Source organism: Lytechinus pictus, chromosome 12 (genome assembly GCF_037042905.1).
Source record: "Lytechinus pictus isolate F3 Inbred chromosome 12, Lp3.0, whole genome shotgun sequence".
NCBI classification, from domain to species: Eukaryota; Metazoa; Echinodermata; class Echinoidea; order Temnopleuroida; family Toxopneustidae; genus Lytechinus; species Lytechinus pictus.
The window spans coordinates 9,411,151-9,432,695 of NC_087256.1; the positions used below are offsets into that span (position 1 = coordinate 9,411,151).

Consider the following 21,545-nt stretch of genomic DNA (forward strand, 5'->3'; position numbering starts at 1 on the left):
ATACAGATTTGACAATAAGGACAAACTTGACTGTACCATATAGTATTGATAAACGCTAATTCCACATGTTCAGGGAGGAATTAATCGTTATTTCACTTGTTAGAATATTTCATATTTCATATAATAAAATACAAAAGAAATAGTGAGTGGATGATGCCATCAGTCTCCTCATTTGCATACCGACCAGGATGTGCATTTAACTATTACGTGATTAAGCGAAACTTTAATATGTCATAACTTTCTTATTTCACATCTGGGGTTGTGGCGTGCGCCTGTAATCCAAGCTGTGGGGAAGTTACAAATTGATGCAGAGGTTCGAGGTTCGAGCCCTGGTCACGTCTTTCGGACGGTGACGTTAAAGGTCGGTCCCAGACGTAAATAATCATATCTGATTGATACACGTCTGACAAAACTCAAATACACACACACACACACACACATCCGATTTTGATGAAATTTTCAGTGTTAAGCTTGCTGGATTTTCTCTTTTTATTCAAATAAACTTTTTCTTGGGATGGACTTGTCCTTGTCCGGTATTTTTTTTTTTTTTTTTCGGGGGGGGGGGGGTATCTAGCACACGTGGTACATATATACGAATGTCTCAATAATAAACTCTGATATTCAATTACATCGTTGTGGTTCAGTGGATAAGTTTCCGGACTTTGAACCACAGGGTCTTGGATTCAAATTCTACTGCAGTTCTCGCATCCTTTGGCAAGGTGGTAATCTGCATTTGCTCTCTACTTTCCACCCTGGTCATGCTGGTGTTGTAAATGAATACCCGTAGAAAGGAAATGCCAGATAAGATGACTGTGTTATATAACTGGGGCACTGGCGGATCCAGGGGGGGGGGCACACCCGGCCCGTGCCCCCCCTCTTTGAGAGGCACATTTAAAATTTGTAATGTAAAAATGGCTTTAAAACAGAAGTGTGCCCCCCCTCTGAAAGTGACGACTTTTTTTTGCTTGTCAATTTTTTTCGTCAAGTCAAAATTTTCCTCGGAAAAATGTGCCCCCCGAAAAATCCTGGATCCGCCCCTGAACTGGGGGATCGTTTGCAACGCTTAGAAACAATGAATTAAGCTCTGTGTAATGTTGCATATTATCATCATTATTACTTTACGTCATTCAGTATGGATTAAGCACACAGACATATGAAACGAGGACAAAACAAGAATTGAACGGAATCAAATGAATTAGAATACTTGACCTTATTTTCTTTTAAAAAATGGCGTTTAAACAATAAATTATGCCAAATACGCCATATTTCACTGAACACTATTCATGCCAAATTTGGATATTGTGTTCATGTGCTAGATTCGTGAAAGTATGTTTTCCGTATATTCATCCGCTGTAGGAAGCTCCAGCCGGGTTTCATCCGTTTGATATCAAAGTTTTCTCCACCAAGAATCTGTGATTATGAAGCAAATGGAGAAAATAAAGATAGCATATTGTCTTAACATTAAAATGCTCATTTCTTTATAATTTTCGACACAACCAGCGAAATTTTAGGTCGTTGTAAATTTTCGTCTCGATTTAAATTCACAGATTTCATTTATATTTTTGTAGAGTAACCAAAATACAAGCCATCAAAGGAAGCTGATGGATCGTGATCATGGGGATAGCAAAAATAATACAAATCTCGAGAGCCCTTGCGCGCAGGGGCAGCGCCAGGATATTTTGATAGAGTGGGGGGGGGGGGAGACGTCTTATTGTTCTCAATGGTACCCCAGGTAACAATACAGCGTTGGACCAACGTTGGATCAACGTTGGGAATTTTTTTCCCAACGTTGCCTCAACGTTGGCAGGCCAACGTTGCATCATTGATAGAAGTGCACGCGCATACATCGTCAGACCAACAACATTTCCAACGTTAGTTCAACGTTGTCCAGCAACAATGTTTCAACGTTGTCTGGCAACGTTGATCCAATGTTGGCTAAATAGTCAAATACAACATTGCTACAACGTTGGTAAGCAACGTTGTATCATCGATAGAAGTGCACGTCCATACATCGTCAGACCAACAACATTTCCAACGTCAGTTCAACGTTGTCCACCATCAATGCTCCAACGTTGGTATAATGTCGGCTGAGTCATCAATAACAGCGTTGCTGCAACGTTGATGGGCAACGTTGAAGCAGCGATGGACGTGCACTTGCATACATCGTCAGTCCAACTATGTTTACAACGTTGGTTCAACGCTGTCCAGCAACAATGCTCCAACGTTGTCTGGTAACATTGCTCCAACATTGTTACAACGTTGTCACAACGTTGCTCCAACATTGCTCCAACGTTATTCCAACGTATGGCAGTAATTAACAAAACATTAATTGGGTTCAAGGTGAAGTCCACCATTACAACTCTACACTCAAATCTTTATCATCATATGTCTTATCCTATCCTAAAATCCTACATCCTAATCCTATATCCTATTCCTATCATCCTACACCTATCCACTGTAACCTGTCATTGACTCCTATATATAGAGCAACTTTGCTATACTTGGCAGAATACAGTTAATATCATTTTCCACACTTAACCTTGAATATTTCACTTAGAATAATATGTTTTGATTATATATGATATGGTAATGGAGCCACATACTTTTCTGAAACTTTTCATGGTGGAAATATTGAATAAACATAAATACTCTAATTATTATAGCAATATTACCTAAAATTTTGGTCATTTACTGATGTAATGAATATTCATGAGTGCATAATCATTGTCCAGATGAGGCAGGTATGGCAGCGTTGGTCCAATGTTGGTCCAACGTTGGGTGACGTTGATCCAACGTTGGTATAATGTTGGTCCAATGTTGATGGAAAGTTGATTCAACTTTAGTCCAATGTTAGTCCAACGTTGGCGTAAACGTTGATTCAATGTTTGTCTAATATCGGTTAAATGTTGTTGTAACGTTGATTCTTTGTTGGTCTAATTCTAAACAAATCCAACGATGCGCCATCTCCATCAAACAGTTTTCAACACTGTGCCATCATCATCTGTAATCTGTTCATGATTCTATCAAAAAACATTACAACTATTATTACAGCTATTCATTTCTTTTCATTCTTTCTGTTACAAGTCTCTTCACATAATTAAGAGAAATCAAGATAATTACGTGTGATATTTATTGAGGCCTTTGTAGCATTCAAACTTTTTTGACATCCTCTTTTTCTCAAACAAGACTAATGCCAAAAAAACATATGCATATGTAATAAAAATTAAGATGTATTACATTTTCTTGCGAGTTGCAATCTCTGTTTCTGTCTACAATTGTTTAATGACTCGGTATGCAATGCCAATTGCAACGTCAGTAATCATCACAAAAACTCACATGTGTAATTGCAGTCTCTCAGTATTTACAAAATCAAAAAAGGAGGTCGCGTAACTTGGCCTCACTCAGAGTAACGTAGCTACTGCCTACTGTAACTAAAGAGTGCCTCTTTTTGATTAAGATAGAAGTCAACTGATATCTCAATATGCATGGCCATGGCCTAGTCTCGCTCGTGCCATAACTATTAAATGATATTTCAGCGTCAAGTGTAGCATGCCTCACATAGCAACTACAGGTTTGACTGCAGTTGGAAAACACTCGGTCCAGGCTAGGCCAGGCAGGACCGACCAAGTCAATTCAAGGCAGCGTATAATAAATAAGGCAGGAATGCCAGGTAGCAAGTCATTTGGGTGATTTCAAGTACGGTGTACGGTGTTGAGAGCGTGAAAGGGCTGCTGAACTGAGCTCCAACACCAAGCGTAATATTATTTTTCATTGAAATGTATTAAAACTCTAATGATTTGCTCTCATCTTAAATGTAAAAGATAATTTTACGGAGATGGTTCGTCGTGTTCGCCCCCTGTTCGTAATAGCTACAGTTCATCAACACCAACACTGAACTTTAAATCACGATTCTCCCAATCCCTGGGGTACGTCGGTGTTGCTGAATGGGGAAATTGCTTGTAGATCATCAACACCATGCAGCCACAGTGCAGTGTTGGGTTCAGCAGATGACAATCAACACCAGCCTTCAACACAAACTGCCGGAAATACACCATATTTTCCGAGGTCAATCTTAACACCAGCCTGATTCAAGTACGGTGTTGTCACAACACCAACACTAACCCAGGGAGCTCCGGCCCGCTCAGCGGGCCGGAGCCCAGGGGCTTACCGTGTAATTCACCATACCCACGGTAGTAGCGTGAAGTATGGTCTAAATAATTATCCGAATAAATAGTTAAAACAGAAATTAAGCACTTACCACGATTATATGGATGAAGGTCTAACGATTGGCAGCTTCCTGACATCGAGGCACAGACTGGAACCTCAAAAAACGAAAAAGTTATGTCGCGGTAGCTCTCCTTCTTTCAGAATTCATAGCAAAATGGCCGTTCGAGACCGGTACCGAGGGTGTAGGGCGCATGCGCGAATTTGACAAAGTCTATATCATAGAGATGTATACTAATGCACTAGTGCTATATATTAGTCTCGGTCTCAATCGGCCATTTTGTTTTGAATTCTGAAAGAGGAGAGCTACCGCGACAGAACTTTTCGTTTTTTTAGGTTCCAGTCTGTGCCTCGATGTCAGGAAGCTGCCACTCGTTAGACCTTCATCCATCATGTCCATATAATCGTGGTAAGTGCTTAATTTCTGTTTTAACTATTTATTCGGATAATTATTTAGACCATACTTCACGCTACTACCGTGGGTATGGTGAATTACATGGTAAGCCCCTGGGCTCCGGCCCGCGCAGCGGGCCGGAGCTCCCTGGGTTACACTCACACGTATTGCCAGGTTAGTATCACTTCTTGGGTCCACAACACACGACTTCTATGGCTTGATTTTTCTGTGCGCGGCGGCATGTAATGGACCCTTGGGTGCCTGGGTTACACCAACACCAGATTTCAACACTGTACGTACTTGAATTTTGAAAATCATCCAATGACTGTTGCCTTGCCATTGGTATCGCATACTCGTTCCCACTCACACGTATTGCGAGGTTAGTATTAGTCACTCACACAAGCTAATTACGAGGTTAGTTAGTATGTTATACTGTGCAGTGACTGCTGGTGTTAAGTACTACTTTACTACTACTTACAGTACACGAATATACTAGCGTCGGACTGTACGCACACAGAAGCTGACTCCGGGATCTTTCGGAGGGGATCAATGGTTGCAGTTACCGATTATCTGCAAGTGCAAAGAAAATTCAACTGTAGATTGTAGGTCCTAAATATACAGCTTATAAGTACTGTTCCAGATCACGAGATATTCTGGAATTTACTTATCTATATCCACTATCCAGTCCAAATTCTGCCAGATTCTTCAAGTTCAAAATTGAAGGAAGCAGACTACACAGACATGACAGAAGGAGTCCGACGTCGCGACTAATTCTGCGCATCAGAATAGTATGGTATTTTTAAATAGGCACATTTGATGCTTGTATTTCCTTCTTCAATTTCTTCTAGTTATGTGACGGTAGGCCTATGACATATCTCGTACTTACTGTGAAAGGCCTTGCCAGCTGCAAAGGATCGACGAGGGCGTTTCTGGAAATTCTGGTCTTGAACTACATTTTTTTTCTTGTTTTTCTTCTTTATTTTCTATATTAATCGACACATTTGCATCCCCAGGTGCATGCAGCCTCTCTATTCTACCCCATCTTTATTTTTGTTTTCCCCTTAGACTTAGTTTTAGTTCCTCTTTCCCTTCCCATTATTTTCCTTCTCTCTCGATTTCTTTTCCCCTTATTGCTGGGGGATACCAAGGGTGACATGGATAGACAAGCAAACTTACTTGATCGACCCCCCCCCCCTTGGCCCCATTGGAAATTATGCCAGTAGTCTTGTCTTGTCTTGGGTTAAGTCGGCATATGCAGACTTGCTGTACTCCGCCAACTTTATCAATTATCAATTCTCCAATGAACCAGTTTCTAACGTTCTCAACACTGTGTATATTATACCAGGATATTATGTTGACTGTCAAACAAATATCCAACAAACTATAGTTTCCAACATTGTGTCAATGTTAACTGTCCAATAAACTATTCCAATTATACGCTGTCCACGTTGTGCCATTGTCCGTTGTTCAACAACTCTCCATCAAACTAGTTTCCAACTTTGTCAACGTTGTGCCATTGTCGACTGTCCAACAAATCTCCAATAAAATTAGTTTCCAACGTTGTTCCTTTGTCGGTTGTTCAGCAACTCTCCATCGAACTAGTTTCCGACGTAGTCAACGCTGTGCCTTTGTTGGCTGTTCAACACCTATCCAATCAAACACGCGTTTCCAACGTTGTGACGTTGTTGGCTGTCCAACAAATCTCCAACACACTAGTTTCCAATGTTGTGCCATTGTCTGTTGTTCAACAACTTTCCAACGTTGCCAACGTTGTGTCATCGTCGACTATCCTACTGATCTCCAATCTACCAGTTTCCAACGTTGTGCCAGTGTCAGTTGTTCAACAACTTTCCATCTAACTAGTTTCCAGCTTTATCAACGTTGTGTCATTGTATACTATCTAACTAATCTCCAATCTACCAGTTTCCAACGTTGTGCCATCGTCGACTATCCAACAAATCTCCATCGAACTAGTTTCTAGCTTTGACAACGTTGTGCCATAGTTGGTTGTTCAACAACTTTCCATCGAACTAGTTTCCAACGTTGCCAACCTTGTGTCATCGTTGACTATCCAACTAATCTCCAACCTACTAATTTCCATCGTTGTGCCATTGTCGACTGTCCAACAACTCTCCAACTAATAAGTTGCCAACGTCGTGTCATTGTTGATTGTTCAACAACTTTCCAGCGAACTAGTTTCCAACGTTGCCAACGTTGTGTCTTTGCTGGCTGTCAACAACTATCCAATCAAACGTGTCTCCAACGTTGTGACATTGTCGACTGTCCAACAACTCTCCAACTTACTAGTCTCCAACGTTGTGCCATTGTCGACCGTCCAACAAATCTCCAACAAACTAGTTTCCAACTTTGTCAACGTTGTGCCATTGTCGGTTGTTCAACAACTTTCCAGCGAACTAGTTTCCAACGTTGCCAACGTTGTGTCTTTGCTGGCTGTCAACAACTATCCAATCAAACGTGTCTCCAACGTTGTGACATTGTCGACTGTCCAACAACTCTCCAACTTACTAGTCTCCAACGTTGTGCCATTGTCGACCGTCCAACAAATCTCCAACAAACTAGTTTCCAACTTTGTCAACGTTGTGCCATTGTCGGTTGTTCAACAACTTTCCAGCGAACTAGTTTCCAACGTTGCCAACGTTGTGTCTTTGCTGGCTGTCAACAACTATCCAATCAAACGTGTCTCCAACGTTGTGACATTGTCGACTGTCCAACAACTCTCCAACTTACTAGTCTCCAACGTTGTGCCATTGTCGACCGTCCAACAAATCTCCAACAAACTAGTTTCCAACTTTGTCAACGTTGTGCCATTGTCGGTTGTTCAACAACTTTCCAGCGAACTAGTTTCCAACGTTGCCAACGTTGTGTCTTTGCTGGCTGTCAACAACTATCCAATCAAACGTGTCTCCAACGTTGTGACATTGTCGACTGTCCAACAACTCTCCAACTTACTAGTCTCCAACGTTGTGCCATTGTCGACCGTCCAACAAATCTCCAACAAACTAGTTTCCAACTTTGTCAACGTTGTGCCATTGTCGGTTGTTCAACAACTTTCCAGCGAACTAGTTTCCAACGTTGCCAACGTTGTGCCTTTGCTGGCTGTTCAACAACTATCCAATCAAACGTGTTTCCAACGTTGTGACATTGTCGACTGTCCAACAACTCTCCGACTAACAAGTTTCCAACGTTGCCAACGTCGTGTCATTGTTGATTGTCCATCATCTTTCCATCAAACTAGTTTCCAACGTCGATTCAACGTTAATCCATCAAGTTTTCCCAACGTCCAACGACTTTCAAGTTTCCAACGTGGAGCCAACGTTGGCTTGTTACCTGGGACAGTACCATGCCCCAGACACCTCCTTTCTCTGCTCTTCTTCCTTCTATATTCCCCTTTCTCATCCCTCCCCTTTATTTTCCCCGACATGAACAAGAATAGGGGGTACTTGGCTTGTCCTGTACCCCCTGGCCCATCATTGCCCATGTGGCGCCGCCATGATGCATGTAAGTCCCTCTGAAAACCTGCTACAATCAACTTTGGATTTCTGGTTACGCGACATTTTGCTCCAGTATATGCCATGATATGCTCCGGTCTCAGAGGGCATAGAGTTAGAGTTAGGAATGTATATATAGCTTTTGGTTCAGAATTATGTAAGAGTAATGATTAGTGTTTATTTCATTTATAAGGTTGGATTTTACGTTTGGCTCAACATCCATATTTTCCATCGGACCAATAATTTTCAGACAATTTGTCACGGAGCAATGTTATGGAACCGGTTATCTACATCCTCATACCCTCTTCCCCACCCCTCACCTCCCCATCCTTCCCTCTCAAGTAACATCCCTCTGTCCTTGTTTAAATCATAATTTGCAGACTTACTGCATAGTTTTATCTATGTTGGTCCTGTCTGGAACAGATACCTTGCACCATCCGATGAAATTGTTTTGTTTGCATAGTTCCTCAATTTCCTCATCATTTACAATTGGTGATGGAAGATCGATCTATGGAGAGTGAAAAAAACAAAAATCATGCAGTGAGTGAAGGAAAATTGTGAGCAAATCTACTCAAGTTGACTGAAATTGTCTCCCATTCTTCGTAAACTTGATGTAGCCAAAAACAAAGAGTTATAACATTTCAAACAATCAGAAAAGGTCGGTCAGATTCTGAAGAGATATCTCTCATTGGGAATGTTGGTGTATTTAGAGGACGGGTATGTATAGAAGACGATTGGTGGACACGGTACCGCAAGCGCTAATCACATTTTACGTAATCTTGACTCAGGCAGGCGTAACTAATAGCGTATTTTCGCAATAATAACGCAGACGCACTCTACAACGCACCAATCCTTTGAAATGTAAGTCAAATCACAATGGAGAGCTGAGAGGTTTTATCGAAAGTTGGTGGACCTAGACAGCAGATCGTCCGAAGATTCGGACCGGTCGAAACATTGCAAATATGTCGTTTGTCTAGAGTCCAGTGGCGACCGCACAGAAGCGTTGTTAACGTAACAAAACGCTAACATTAGGCCAGTCACACCTTTCACGGGTGACCACCGCCTTGACGCATTGTTTTCACTAACAGAGCACTAAAAGTAGGCCTACCGGTATCGTTAAACCATAGCTTCATGGTTAAACTCACAGAAGCTTAGCCGAATTCCTAAAAATCTAACAATAAAAGGCTTAGCAGAAGCTAACAGTGGCGCTAATGTTAAAACAAATCACTAACAGTGCCAAGGGCACCAATAGTGACGATGTTAGTGAATAATTTCTCTCTTTAAAACTTGTCTCCCTTTCTTATACCAAGTAATTTAGAATATACCTCGACCGAATTAAAGGGGTATTCTGGGCCCAACAATAAATGAATAAATTGAGTAAAATTAGATTAGCAAATTGCTGAAAATTTCATCAAAATCTTATAAAAAATAACAAAATTCTTGAATATTGAATATTCTTGACTGTATTTTGCAACTGGTATTACTGTGCAGCATGTGGCCATGAATATGTAATAAATGGAACGATAATGCCATATTCTCTAGCTCTTTCCCCTTTTTCTGATTTTATTGAAATGAACTCGTAATTGTCACAAATGTGTGTACGTCGCCCGAGTAACAAAATGATGATCTTTGAAGCAATATTCTCTGTAGACAAAGTTTAAATAAATCTAATTTTGTATGATACAACAGACCCTCATTGCATATTCCTGAAGACATGAATATAAATTTCACCGAAATAGGGCCTAATGCAAAACTTTAAGATACCATAATTTTTTGTATTCATTTTCAATTTTTATCAATTTGTCAGTGTTTTGTTTGTCTCACTTTACTGTTCAAACCGTATTATTTTCTTCAGCCTGGAGTACCCCTTTAGGAACAGGTATATAGCGGGGGAGTTGATTAGTGCCAAGATATATGATCCTTTTCAAATATTTTTTTTCTTCCAAGATATAACATTTATTTAGGTGTTTGAAGACATTATTATAAATAGACCCTACATTAGAAAGAAGAACATTAGCTGATGAAATTTATCGCATGATTACCATCATTGGCAAATACTCTATCATGAGCATGATCAGTGAAGTCTGTGAAGAGCATTTTCAAACAAAAGAAACTGATGAAAAGTGGGATTGCATTTTTTTTTTGTACAGAATCTCCATCGTAATATCATGATAAGCTAATTTTTTAAAATCTTTTTGAAGCTGATTCTATATTTTTTAATTAAATTAGTAAATATATATTTACTAACTGCTGCCAATTCATATTTAAAATGTAATAATAATTCAATTTTGTAGGCCTATAATTATGATAATGAATTACATTCCTTTACCCTTTCCTAGACAAGATTTTAAACTTGTAGGATGTGCAAATAATCATAACTAAATCTAAGTTAAATCTAGATCAAGACGCACAAATAATAGATTTTGCCTAACTCTAATCCCCTAACAACAGCTTTCTGTGCCGTCTGTGCGGTAATTCTACCCATGTTGTTAGGAGCTGATTTGTTGATGGATAATACTATACAGATTGTGATGTCAAGCGTTGATCCCAGATGTAAATAATGCATTATAGCCATCGCGGCGAGATTACCGGTTGTAACAGGGCCATTCGTTAGCGCAGTGTTAGTGAAATGTTACGCTAACAGCGTTTCTGTGCGGCCGATACAGGACGACACCGCTGTTTTGATTCACCGACTTTCGACGAAGGCTGTTTTGTCATAAAGGGCTTTTGACAAAAGATTTTCTGCGTCATATAAAGCGTCTGCGTAGTCACTGTGATAATATGGGATGTCTAAAATCACTTCGCTGACGCCTTTGATAACGCAGACAATCTTTGTCAAAACCCTTCATAGCAAAGTAGCCGAAATATGGTCAATCAAAACGGCAGCGTCGGCCTGGAATCAGGACCAACGACATATTTGCATTTTTTTTTTTTTGGGGGGGGGGAGGGGTTCGAATCCCAGTCTTAAGACGATATGCTGCCCCGGTCCATCAACTTTCGACAATGACCATTAATCTGTCCATAGTGATTTGGCGGGGCATTTTCAATAGATTTTGAACGTTGCAGAAAGCGCCTGCGAAGTGGATGCTGAAATACGCTAATGCCATAATACTGAAATCGACTGACGCACACTGACAATGAGCAACGTGATCTAAAACCTTTTACCTTGTTGGCAAGTAGTAGGCATGGTATGGATCTCACGTTGGATAACATCGTCACATTCTTCCGCCAATCAACGACGCTGTCGAATGTTTTACGTTGCGTCACATCAAATATTATGACGCATGCTGAAGCATCTCTGTAGTAAAGTCTTCTGATGGAGCTGCATTTCTCTAGCTGACCTGATGAAAATGAGACGGAAGGAATACTAAATAAGTCGAGGTAATTTTGGTCTTAAAAATTATGATGGAATTTCATAAAAAAGCAGGTGATCTCTCTGCCTACTGTCGAATCTTCTATATTATAGGGATGACTATGCGATCATCATTCTTCCAAACAACTGCATGCTGAACAATAATTATAATAATAATAATAATAATAATAAGGCATTTAGGAACGCTATACATAGTACACTATATCATAGCGTTTACACTGTAGATCAATTTACAACACTTAAAAAAAGCTACATCTATCCTAGATACAAGTACGTTTTCAACTGTTTCTTAAATAATTACCCCCATAAATTGATTAAAACTATTTGAGCAATCAATGCCTTCCCCGTTGGGATAAATTTGGTTTATACCCAAAGCAGTCTTGATCTACTAGTGCCTTAATCATGACAGCATTCAATTGTGACGAAGAATCGGCAATTCTTACCGTTTATGTCCCATAGCTGTAACTTTACTACTTGATCCTGAAATTTTACAATCTTGAAAGCAAAATCAACTGTTAAGTAGAAAAAATGAGCATGGAAAACCTCTTTAGTCTTAATATCAACAACAACAAGAAACCTTTAATCCCTAATTGACAGACAACAGACAAGATTATGAGAACAAAAAGGGGGGGGGGGGTCCTAAAAGGCCCCCTCGAGATTTTCGCGATAATTCTGTAACGTAAAATCTTTGCAATGTGCAACATGTCGTTTCGAGACTTGTCTTTCAAGGCTTTTCAGTTAAAATAAAAATTGCAGGAGTTTTATATAAAACATTTACGACCAAATTCTTATTTCATTGATAAATTAGCATAAATGAATAATTTAGAATAGAATCTGACTAATTTTGGAAAAATGAAATAAACAATGTCGTATTACTTCATAGGTGACGTGCGTGCTGATTTCAGTCGCGGTCGTGCGAACAGCCCCTATATCTTCAGGGGAGGAGGCCCAGTCCGCTCTCCAGCCTCCAAAATAATTAAGGTTGGTGCATATGTTATGAATAATATGAATTAATATCGTTAGTATATAGCTTTTAATTAATCAAATCGGAATATATTTTGATTTTATAGTTGTTATATTTTTGATTGCCTTAGGTTCCTACCACCAGTTTTGGTGCGTCTGAACTTGCTGTTAATAAAACTTTCAACGAAAGAGCTCTTCCCGACAAGGCTGTCCCCAATGATGATGATTTTAAGAAACTTTTCATCCACCTCCTCTGTGCCATCTGCTAGATTCATTTCAATATAATGAAGTTAAAACAAACTTTTGTTGTTTTTCTGTGTCCAGACATCTATCGTCAGAATGGGGGCGCTGTTCAAGAAAATGGCATTGGCTGGCATCTATCTGGATAGGAGAAAGAGAGAGAGAGAGAGAAAGAGAGAGAGAGAGTGAGAAGAGAGAGAGGGGAGAGAGAAAATGGGGGGGGGGGCAAATAAAACCAACGCCAAGTCTGAAATATATATTTTTTTAATGACAACATCAAAGTTCAAGGGGCGGAAGCAAATATTAGGTCATTTAAGGCTATAATTATAAAACAAATACATCAAAGTTTTGTTTAGATTATCATCATCCTTCATTGATGGGGTATGTATACATAGTTTGCAGAAAATGAACCTTGATCAGACGTAGAACCAGATTATGGGCAGGTTGGAGGGGCGGGGGACGGGGAATCTAACTAACGTCCAACCAAGAAACTTCCCACAGTTTCCTGAGCATTATTGTTAACTTAGTACTAAAAACGTCTTGGTTGAAAACAGTTTTCGTACCGTGATGTAGAACGAATTCAATAACACAGTAAATTAATTGTAAACGCAAGGCAAATCACAATGAACAGCTATTAGGTCTTTGTCGAAAATTGGTGAACCGGAGCAGCAGTTTCGTCTTAGTTTTCGGAGCTGACGAAAAATTGCAAATATGTCGTTTGTTCAGAGTCCAGGACGAAACTGCTGTTTTGATTCAACAATTTTCGACAAAGACTTCTTGGTTGCTCATTGTCATGAAGGACATTTGACAGGATTCATTTTTCTGTGTTCTTGAATCTGTCGTGCGTCGTGGAGTGAAAACTCCCCAATATCAGCAACAACAACATCAACAACAACAACAACAACAGGAAATCACCCATTCTTTCACATTACTGTTGTTAGAGATGATGAACCATGGTTTACAATAGTGAGATACTTAAATCATAGTAGAATTGGTAAATAACCTCTCAAACAATTGTAAATGCCCCGAATCACCTGATTGTATTCAATACTTTCCATGGTTATTCCATTATGTACAATAAATATGTAAAAACTTCAAATCCTTTACCCCTCTTATCTATCGGTCACCCATAAAGCTGAACTACTGCAAATATTATCTTTGACTTTGAAACAATCTTTATTTGACATCACCTATTTAAGTAACATTTCCTTGTGTTAAAATGTCACACGTGACTCTATCTGGTGTCGACCATTAAGTTTTGGTTTCCATATTGCTAGAGCTACTGTGACCAAAGTTGGCTCTGAGAAATAAACATGAAATGTCAGATTTTAGTCTTGGCCCTGATTTTGGGTCTTACCGTAGAAGCAAGGCCAAAACACTGGGATAAACTCTTTAAGAAGTCTGAAAATGATCGTGTACCGGGCCAGTACATCGTTTCTCTTAAGGTAAGTTGTAGTACATGCGAGTGTGTTGTGTGAGTGGGTTTTCTTATTGTTAAAAGGAAATGGCAGGAAAATATCTGTAGGAGTGATTCATCAAACCTCACTTGCTTTTGTTCATATCATGTAAAATATTTATATCTTCTTAAATCAAACACAATCTCTATTCATTCAAAATGTCATAAGATAAATAACATTTTAAATGAATAGAGATTATGTTATGTTCTCGTACACTCTAAATAATTTCAAGGATTTAAAATAAATTGAGATCGGTAGTGGCCATTTACAATCATGACCAGATGACCATTAGGAATTCTCAGGATTAACTTTAAATTTGTAGAACTTTGAACTCAAATCTTTTAGCTTTAAATCCACAAGGCTAAATATAAATCTAATTTCGATTGGCCACTATCCACAGACGATCTGGGATTACTCTAAATCCTTGAAATCTTGAGCGTAATGTTGATAACTTTATCAGGATGATGAACCAATTGATATACTCTTCAGGATATTTTAAGGTGAATTAGGGCACAATGAACAATATGCATATCCTCTCAGCATTTCAAAACTCACATGTACTGAGCAGTGTGAAACAAATTAAGCACTCCATACTCAAAGGTCCACCATGACCATGATACGGTATTAATCACACCGCATTCATCAATGCTCATTGCATGCTGAATGCGAAGTTTGACTTTCTAATTCATACATAGTAATTGACATAGGTATATGACATTCTTCGCAAAAGAATACGAGTAATGTAAGTGAAATTAAAATACATACCGATTTGCTCAAGAACATGCAGATACAGCATTAGGCAAACGCTGCAATTGCGAAACCATGTCTGTAAAAAAAAGTTGCGATGCAGTAATTGGTGTAGAGAATTATTTTTGGATTCCCATATTCCTGTTCCGCAACTGCTATAGAAACCATCCGAATATTAGTAACATGAGCAACGAGGAAGCTAAACGTGCCAACGGAAGAAAGTTCTATTGGAAATCAAAGATAAAGATATGGATATGTATACGCAAACACATTAAAAAAATATCTAAAAACAAAACAAGCTAATGTTGTTTTTATGAAGTTCGTGGTTTTGTAGAGTGAAACCTATATTAAGCATGCTTAGGGGTGCTTTAGTTTTGAAAAGTAGTAATTGCAATTAAAATGCTTATGAAACAATCTTTATCAATTAAGCCATCTTTATTTCATGAATCATATTGAAAAGTTACATTCGGTTCTGAATAAAGTAAGAGTTGGAGAATTTACATGGTTGGTATAACTTGTTTTTTTCTAGATCTCATTTGATAAACCATTAATCTTTACGACGTGAGTAATCCTAATGGAAAACAACTGGGTGTCACATACGGTGTGATCACAGTGTGTTCACATATGTGAAAATATTATTCACACTATTAAAATTGTCAAATTCAATAAATGTAAAAAGAATTTCACACTGTGGCTACATCTATGATGTGTATGTTCACAGTGTGTTCACATAGTAGACTAAGTGAATAGGGTGAATACGTGATTTGCACTGTTGACATGCTCAGATTTAACAGTGTGGATTCATATAGTGGTCCACACTGTGAATGCACTGTGGAACACTGTGTCCTTTCCAATAGGGAAATGTAGAAAAATACCAGGTTGTTCCGCTGATACGTCATAGAGAGAACGTCAACTCGTGCTGAATCCAGGGGCCGAAATCTCTCCCAAAAAGTCGGGGGAGACAAGGGGCTGGAAAATTTGACAAGCAAAAAAAAAAAAAAATAAATAAAATAAAAGGTTATCACCCCAAATTCAAATTTCAGGTCATTTCGACGAAATTAGATTTGACAAGCAAAAAAAAAAAGCAAAGGTTATCATCTCCAAAGTAAGGTCATCTCGTCCTAAAATACATGTTTTATTTCGATTTTGAATGATGAATTTCTTACCATCATAAAAGAACAGAAATAGTAGGGGGGACATTTGATATTGTGCCGCCTAAAGAATAGGGGGACACGTCCCCCTGCCCCCCCCCCGCCCATGGCTGAATCGATCCTGAGGCAACACCCCCACATACAATTATTCTTCAATTCTCTCAAAGAGATTCAACAAAATCAGTATTGAATTCGATCGTCAGAGAATATAATATGTATGCATCTCTAACTGTTGAAGAAGGGAGACAATTGTCATTTAAAGGGGTACTCCGGGCTGAAAATATTTACATCTAAATGAATACGTTAAATCATGTGAACATATTATTCACACTGTTAAAATGGTCACACTTAATAATGTAAAATTCAGAGAGCAAGATGCTGAAAATTTCATTAAAATCCCATGACGTTATCATGAATCGGGACCTGTTCGGGACACATTCGTCTTTATTCGGGGAGCTCCCCGAATCAGAGATAAATAGGTTCCGAAAGGATTAGGCCATATTCGGGAAGAATCGGTCCAAATGTACTCGGGAGAATTCGGTTTTGGTGTAACTCTGGGCTTACAATGAAATCAGTTGCAGCAATGAATATCTATTGCACTAAATCAGTTATTAACCCATTTTTTGTTAGTTCTTAGAGGAAATAAATGTGAATACATAAGAACAAGTGGGGATATGCCATCAGTTTGCTCTTTGAACATTCATGAAGAACTGTATCACCCGAATAATACAAATTTTCAAAATACCATAATTTTGTTATTCATTTTCACTGTTTTGCTTGTCTGAAATTTTCTTTAGCTGTTCAAATCATATTATTTTCAGCCTGGAGTGACCCTTTATGATGAGCGGTCATGACCAATGGGGGGGGGGGGGGCTTCAGAGGGAAGAATAAGAAAACCGATAAGCATTGTAAGTGTGAACCGAAAGTTTGTTATTTCAGGGTATAAATCAATTAATCACTCTGCCATGTCTGAATGCTTGATCAAATATTGGCTTCGGACAGCAACAGCTTGAAGTCAACTCTGTTCTGAAAAAGACCGTAATTTCCAAATTAATTTCGTACAACGTAACCTAGAGAGGTTTTCTGACAAGCCCCCCCCCCCCTACCCTCAACAAAAAATGAATGAAATAAAGATAGGCATGTACGGCTGTGATTCTTACCCTAGTACGATAATCAGTGATTGTAATGAGAATGAATTTGTATCTGATGACCACAGTACTGGTATACTGACTTCAATTTATTACACCCAGGGAAAAAGAAAGGAGATAACGACCATGTGAAAGCAATATAAATATAGAACATCTCGTGATGTTCGAAGTACATATAATAAACGAAGAAAGCAATCAATTTAGCAGCTAAAGCTTTATACAATAAAAAGAAAACGTTGTCACGAGTCAAGTAAACGATGATTTTTAGGTTTCATGCATGGAATCTAAAATAATAAAGCACAATCACGATGCCGTAGAAGGATTGTGGATTGTAAGGAATGAAGGTATGAAAAAGCTATTGCAACAGACACTACTCTAACACACTCCACTAAATTATTTATTCATTCTGCAGTACAAAGATGAAAAAATGAAGCAATTAACAGAATCCCAAAATATTACATTGCATTTTCAGTATCATAATTCCAGTCGAATTTCCTTTACCTTATGATTTGACCTTGTACGCGTTAAATATAAATTCAGAATGATAATTATATAGTCTGTGGCCTTTTTTGAACTCCGGTTAGAACTACGTGTATGTTTCAGGAGTTTTAGTAGAAAATCGCAGTATTTATAGTTCTACCGTGCCTCATTATGTAATACCTGTTTTGAGGAGTTTGCCGAGCGATTAAGATATATTTTTTTCAAATCGTGTCTTCTTGTTACTCATATAGCCTGGGTTTGATGCTGATGCGTTTGTTTCTGGAGTCGAAACTGCAAAATCGCCATCATTTGTGAATTGTTCCTTCTCTCACGTCTACAACATCATCAACGGATTCGCCGCCAAACTTACCTCTGAAGGTCTAGAAGAAGTAAGTATAGGTTTACTTGTGTGGAAAATGCTTAAGAATTTGGGCCCACAAAACTACTGTAGTACATAGCAGAACGAAAAAGATTCCCACTGTTTCTGAATTAATTTATTTGTGAATAGAAACAATAGTATGTTTTCGTGGCGCGTGTGGGAATTAAGGAAATGGTGGGGATGCAGGGGGGGGGGGGGTGTAGTTCATTTTCCAATTACACCAGCATACCCTTACGCTAATTGCATATCGGTCGTTACTTTTTCTTTTCACTTTATGATGATGATTTCTGTAAATATCAAATGGTTTGAGCTGGGTCATGTGTGGCTTTCAACTGTGCACCCCGCTTTGCACAAAAGAAGGAGACACAATTATATCATTTTATTGATAGTATTGCAAGATACTATAGAATTAGATCAAAACTTTCAACGTAACGTATCTGACTAGCATAACGTGAATTTTCGAACAGAAAAATAGAAGCAGACTGCGGATTCGGGGGAGGGGGGTCTGCGAACGTTCCCCATGGATAGAAAATGTGAAATCGGCGAAAAGCTGTAGGGAGGGGTGGATCGATAACCCTCTTATTTTTGTTTTGCTTGTCACTAAATTTTGGAATAAAAGATAGGACCCTTCGTGGTCCACTGCATGCCAATCATGGGTCCCGTTCCTTAAATATTTCTTACAATAACAAAGCAGAATTTCTATGACAAGGTCACTATCATCCAATCGTATTGACGGATTTCATGGATTTCAGTAGTTTTTAACTGTTATCGGAAATTTGTAATCATAACATGTTTTAATAATTGGGCCCCATGATTCACCTCTGGCGTTAGATACATCGGTGATTACGATTGTGTATATTCTTAACCTTTTTTTAGTGTTATACTGGAAGTTGGTATTATTTATGTAGAATAGGACAAGTTAGTAATTTTTTTTTGTGTGTGTTCACTTTGTAGCTTCTCAGTTCGCATGAGGTTTCTTTGATAGAGGAAAATGGAATCGTTCGAGCTCATGAAGTTGGATCATGGGGGATCGACCGTGTGGATCAGAGATATCTTCCGCTAGACGGAGAAGCCAAATTCACAGGTTAAAAATAAAAGATGATTGGCAGATATAAAGACATGTATAAAGTATTGAGAATTATCAGGAAATATCAGGAAATATTGGACACATTGTTCATAGTCCCTTTTTAAGTTTGAGAACCGAAGCAAGACAGAGAATCTATGATATACATTCTTTTGTATGTCGTATGTACTGTTTTTTTCTATGTCATTGTACTAACATGATAATGTTTTAACTTCTGTCATTGTTTAATGAATAGGCAAAATATTCTCTGAAAGAACAACAAACCTGGTAAATATTGGTGAATACTTTGAAATATATGATAATACTGGGTAATATGTAAGAAATAGCGGAAAGGGATGGGGGGGGGGGGGAGGTGAGCCTGAAAATCCTAAGCAGATCTTAAATTGAAATATTTTTTGCAACCATAGTTGAAATCCTAACCAGATCCTAAATTGAAAATCATTTTTTTCAGCCATACAGTATATAGTCTATACAGTGCGTATAAAAAAAACGGGGCAGTTTTGAATAGTCTATAAAAAAATTGTTTCAAATTATGATATCTATATCTTGATGTTAATAGATGCTCTTAAATCTTAACTTTGAAATGCCATTAAAAAAATAAATTTTGTTCATGCTTGAGTGAACACGGAACGTTTTTGTCGGGGGTTCAAAAAGAGGTTTGCGCCAAAATGGTAGAAATTAGGAATTTGATGATCAGACTTCTTGCTAATCAGCAGACTTATCTTTGCAATGATTTTCGAATTATGCTGTCAAATTTCATTTACAAATTTGTTTATTCACTTGAATTATTATTCTCTTTTCCTTTAACCTTCTTTAACCTTTAATTTTTCCTTCATAAGTAAGAAAAGAAGACTTTTTGTCATCCCGAGCAAGGAGATTTGCATTATTAATTGGTTGAACTTGTAATTGTTCAAATCCTTTTATTATGTGTAACGAATAATGTTATGGTACCTTTAAAAGGCATGAATCCTATTTTCAAGGGTTTATTGATTCCTTGACCAAGTTATGTGCTTGACAAGACAAACAGGAAAGGATTCATGTCTTTCAATGGCAATGGTGTATTGAGTAAATTTTGAAGGAGCTAGGTATGGCAGATCGGATAAAATGTATTAAAAAGTTGTGAGGGAGCGAAGCGAGCAAGCAAAAATTTTCACTTTTTTAATTAAGATATTAAATTTTGTGATAGATTTTGACATAATATTCAGAAAATAAATCATATTTTACTTTCTATCTTTCCATTTATTTCCTTTCCACTTCTTTTCTTGGTCATGATTTTTTTTTATTGGAGGGAGCACCCCCGAGCCCCCGCCCATCTGTGTGCGTCTGTTTAAAGGCAACATAGCCTTTGTAGCACACAAATGATTTGAAAAATATACACGCTCTCCCATACTTCGGTTGAAAAAAGTTTGTTTTTGCTTAAAGAAGGAATATTCAAAGCTAAAAGAGAACATATTAAAAAAACAGCAGAACAATTCAAGCAAATAAACAGATTTGAAAATGAATTTTGACCGCATAATTCGAAAATTATGGCAAAGATAATGAAAAGGTTAAGAGGAAGTCTGCTGATTAGCAAGAAGTCCGATCATAATATTTGTTATTTTATGCCATTTTGGCGCAAGCATCCTTATTAACCCCAGACAAAAAAACATTCCGTGTTCGCTCAAGCATGATCAAAACTAATCTTTTTTAATTGCATTTGAAAGATAAGACGTCAGAGCACCTATTAACACCAAAATATAGACATCATAAATTGAAACAAAAATTTTATAGACTTTTCAAATCTGTCCCGTTTTTTTGATACGCACTGTATACTGATATGAAAACGAGGATTTCTTTACAATTTTTGAGAGCAATTGATTTCTGAGGATTGCAAAGACATTTAATTCATATAAATGCATTTACTTTTGTATTATCCTTTGTACTGTATAAGGTGATGGAGATGGCGTGACGGTCTACATCTTAGATACGGGGATATACCCAGGTAATGAATACTTTGATGGCAGAGCTACGGTGGGATACGACGCTGTAGGCGGAGGACAGGTATAGTCTTTTTTTAGTTCTGAATTTAACATTTCTGTAATCTAATAATAATAATAATAATGTATGATTTATCCTTGCCTGTCTTTCGTAATTCACTTTCTAGTGTCAAGCCATTGTCAATTGACAAATGACATTCCTTACACAGGGGCCGCCGAACGGTTTTCAAAGTGGGGGGCTGATCATGCAAAAAATCACAATCCTATGGTCATTTTTACGTTTTTGTACACGGTTTGGGAAAAAAGTGGGGGGGGGGGGTGGGCTGAAGCACTCCAGCCCCCCCCCCGCTTCCGCGGCCCCTGATACACACATCGAATTAGAAAAATGAAAAAAAAACAGTTTTAGGCCTACGTTTGTTA

The 21,545-nt window shown here is 38.2% G+C and overlaps 3 protein-coding genes across 3 annotated transcripts in view; 2 read left to right on the forward strand and 1 right to left on the reverse strand.

The window, feature by feature from the left end:
- LOC129273273 (ras-related protein Rab-7L1-like) lies at positions 1 to 15,088 on the reverse strand. Its single transcript, XM_064107993.1, has 6 exons — positions 14,926 to 15,088; positions 12,603 to 12,844; positions 11,944 to 12,012; positions 11,293 to 11,468; positions 8,514 to 8,635; positions 1 to 1,410 (listed from the first exon to the last, which is right to left on the reverse strand). The coding sequence occupies exons 2-6, from the start codon at positions 12,736 to 12,738 to the stop codon at positions 1,374 to 1,376; spliced, it is 540 nt and encodes a 179-aa protein (XP_063964063.1). The 5' UTR covers positions 12,739 to 12,844; positions 14,926 to 15,088; the 3' UTR covers positions 1 to 1,373.
- Positions 1 to 21,545, forward strand: part of LOC129273275 (aqualysin-1-like) — an 80,675-nt gene that overhangs the window by 20,934 nt on the left and 38,196 nt on the right. The gene's annotated exons all lie outside the window — the stretch shown is intronic.
- LOC129272903 (aqualysin-1-like) overlaps positions 13,846 to 21,545 on the forward strand; it is a 16,076-nt gene continuing 8,376 nt past the window's right edge. Inside the window, exons 1-4 of the mRNA XM_064107992.1 lie at positions 13,846 to 14,148; positions 17,938 to 18,075; positions 19,020 to 19,149; positions 21,080 to 21,189. Of these exons, the coding sequence (XP_063964062.1) occupies positions 14,017 to 14,148; positions 17,938 to 18,075; positions 19,020 to 19,149; positions 21,080 to 21,189 (510 nt within the window). The 5' untranslated portion in view covers positions 13,846 to 14,016. The remainder of the gene's footprint in view (positions 14,149 to 17,937; positions 18,076 to 19,019; positions 19,150 to 21,079; positions 21,190 to 21,545) is intronic.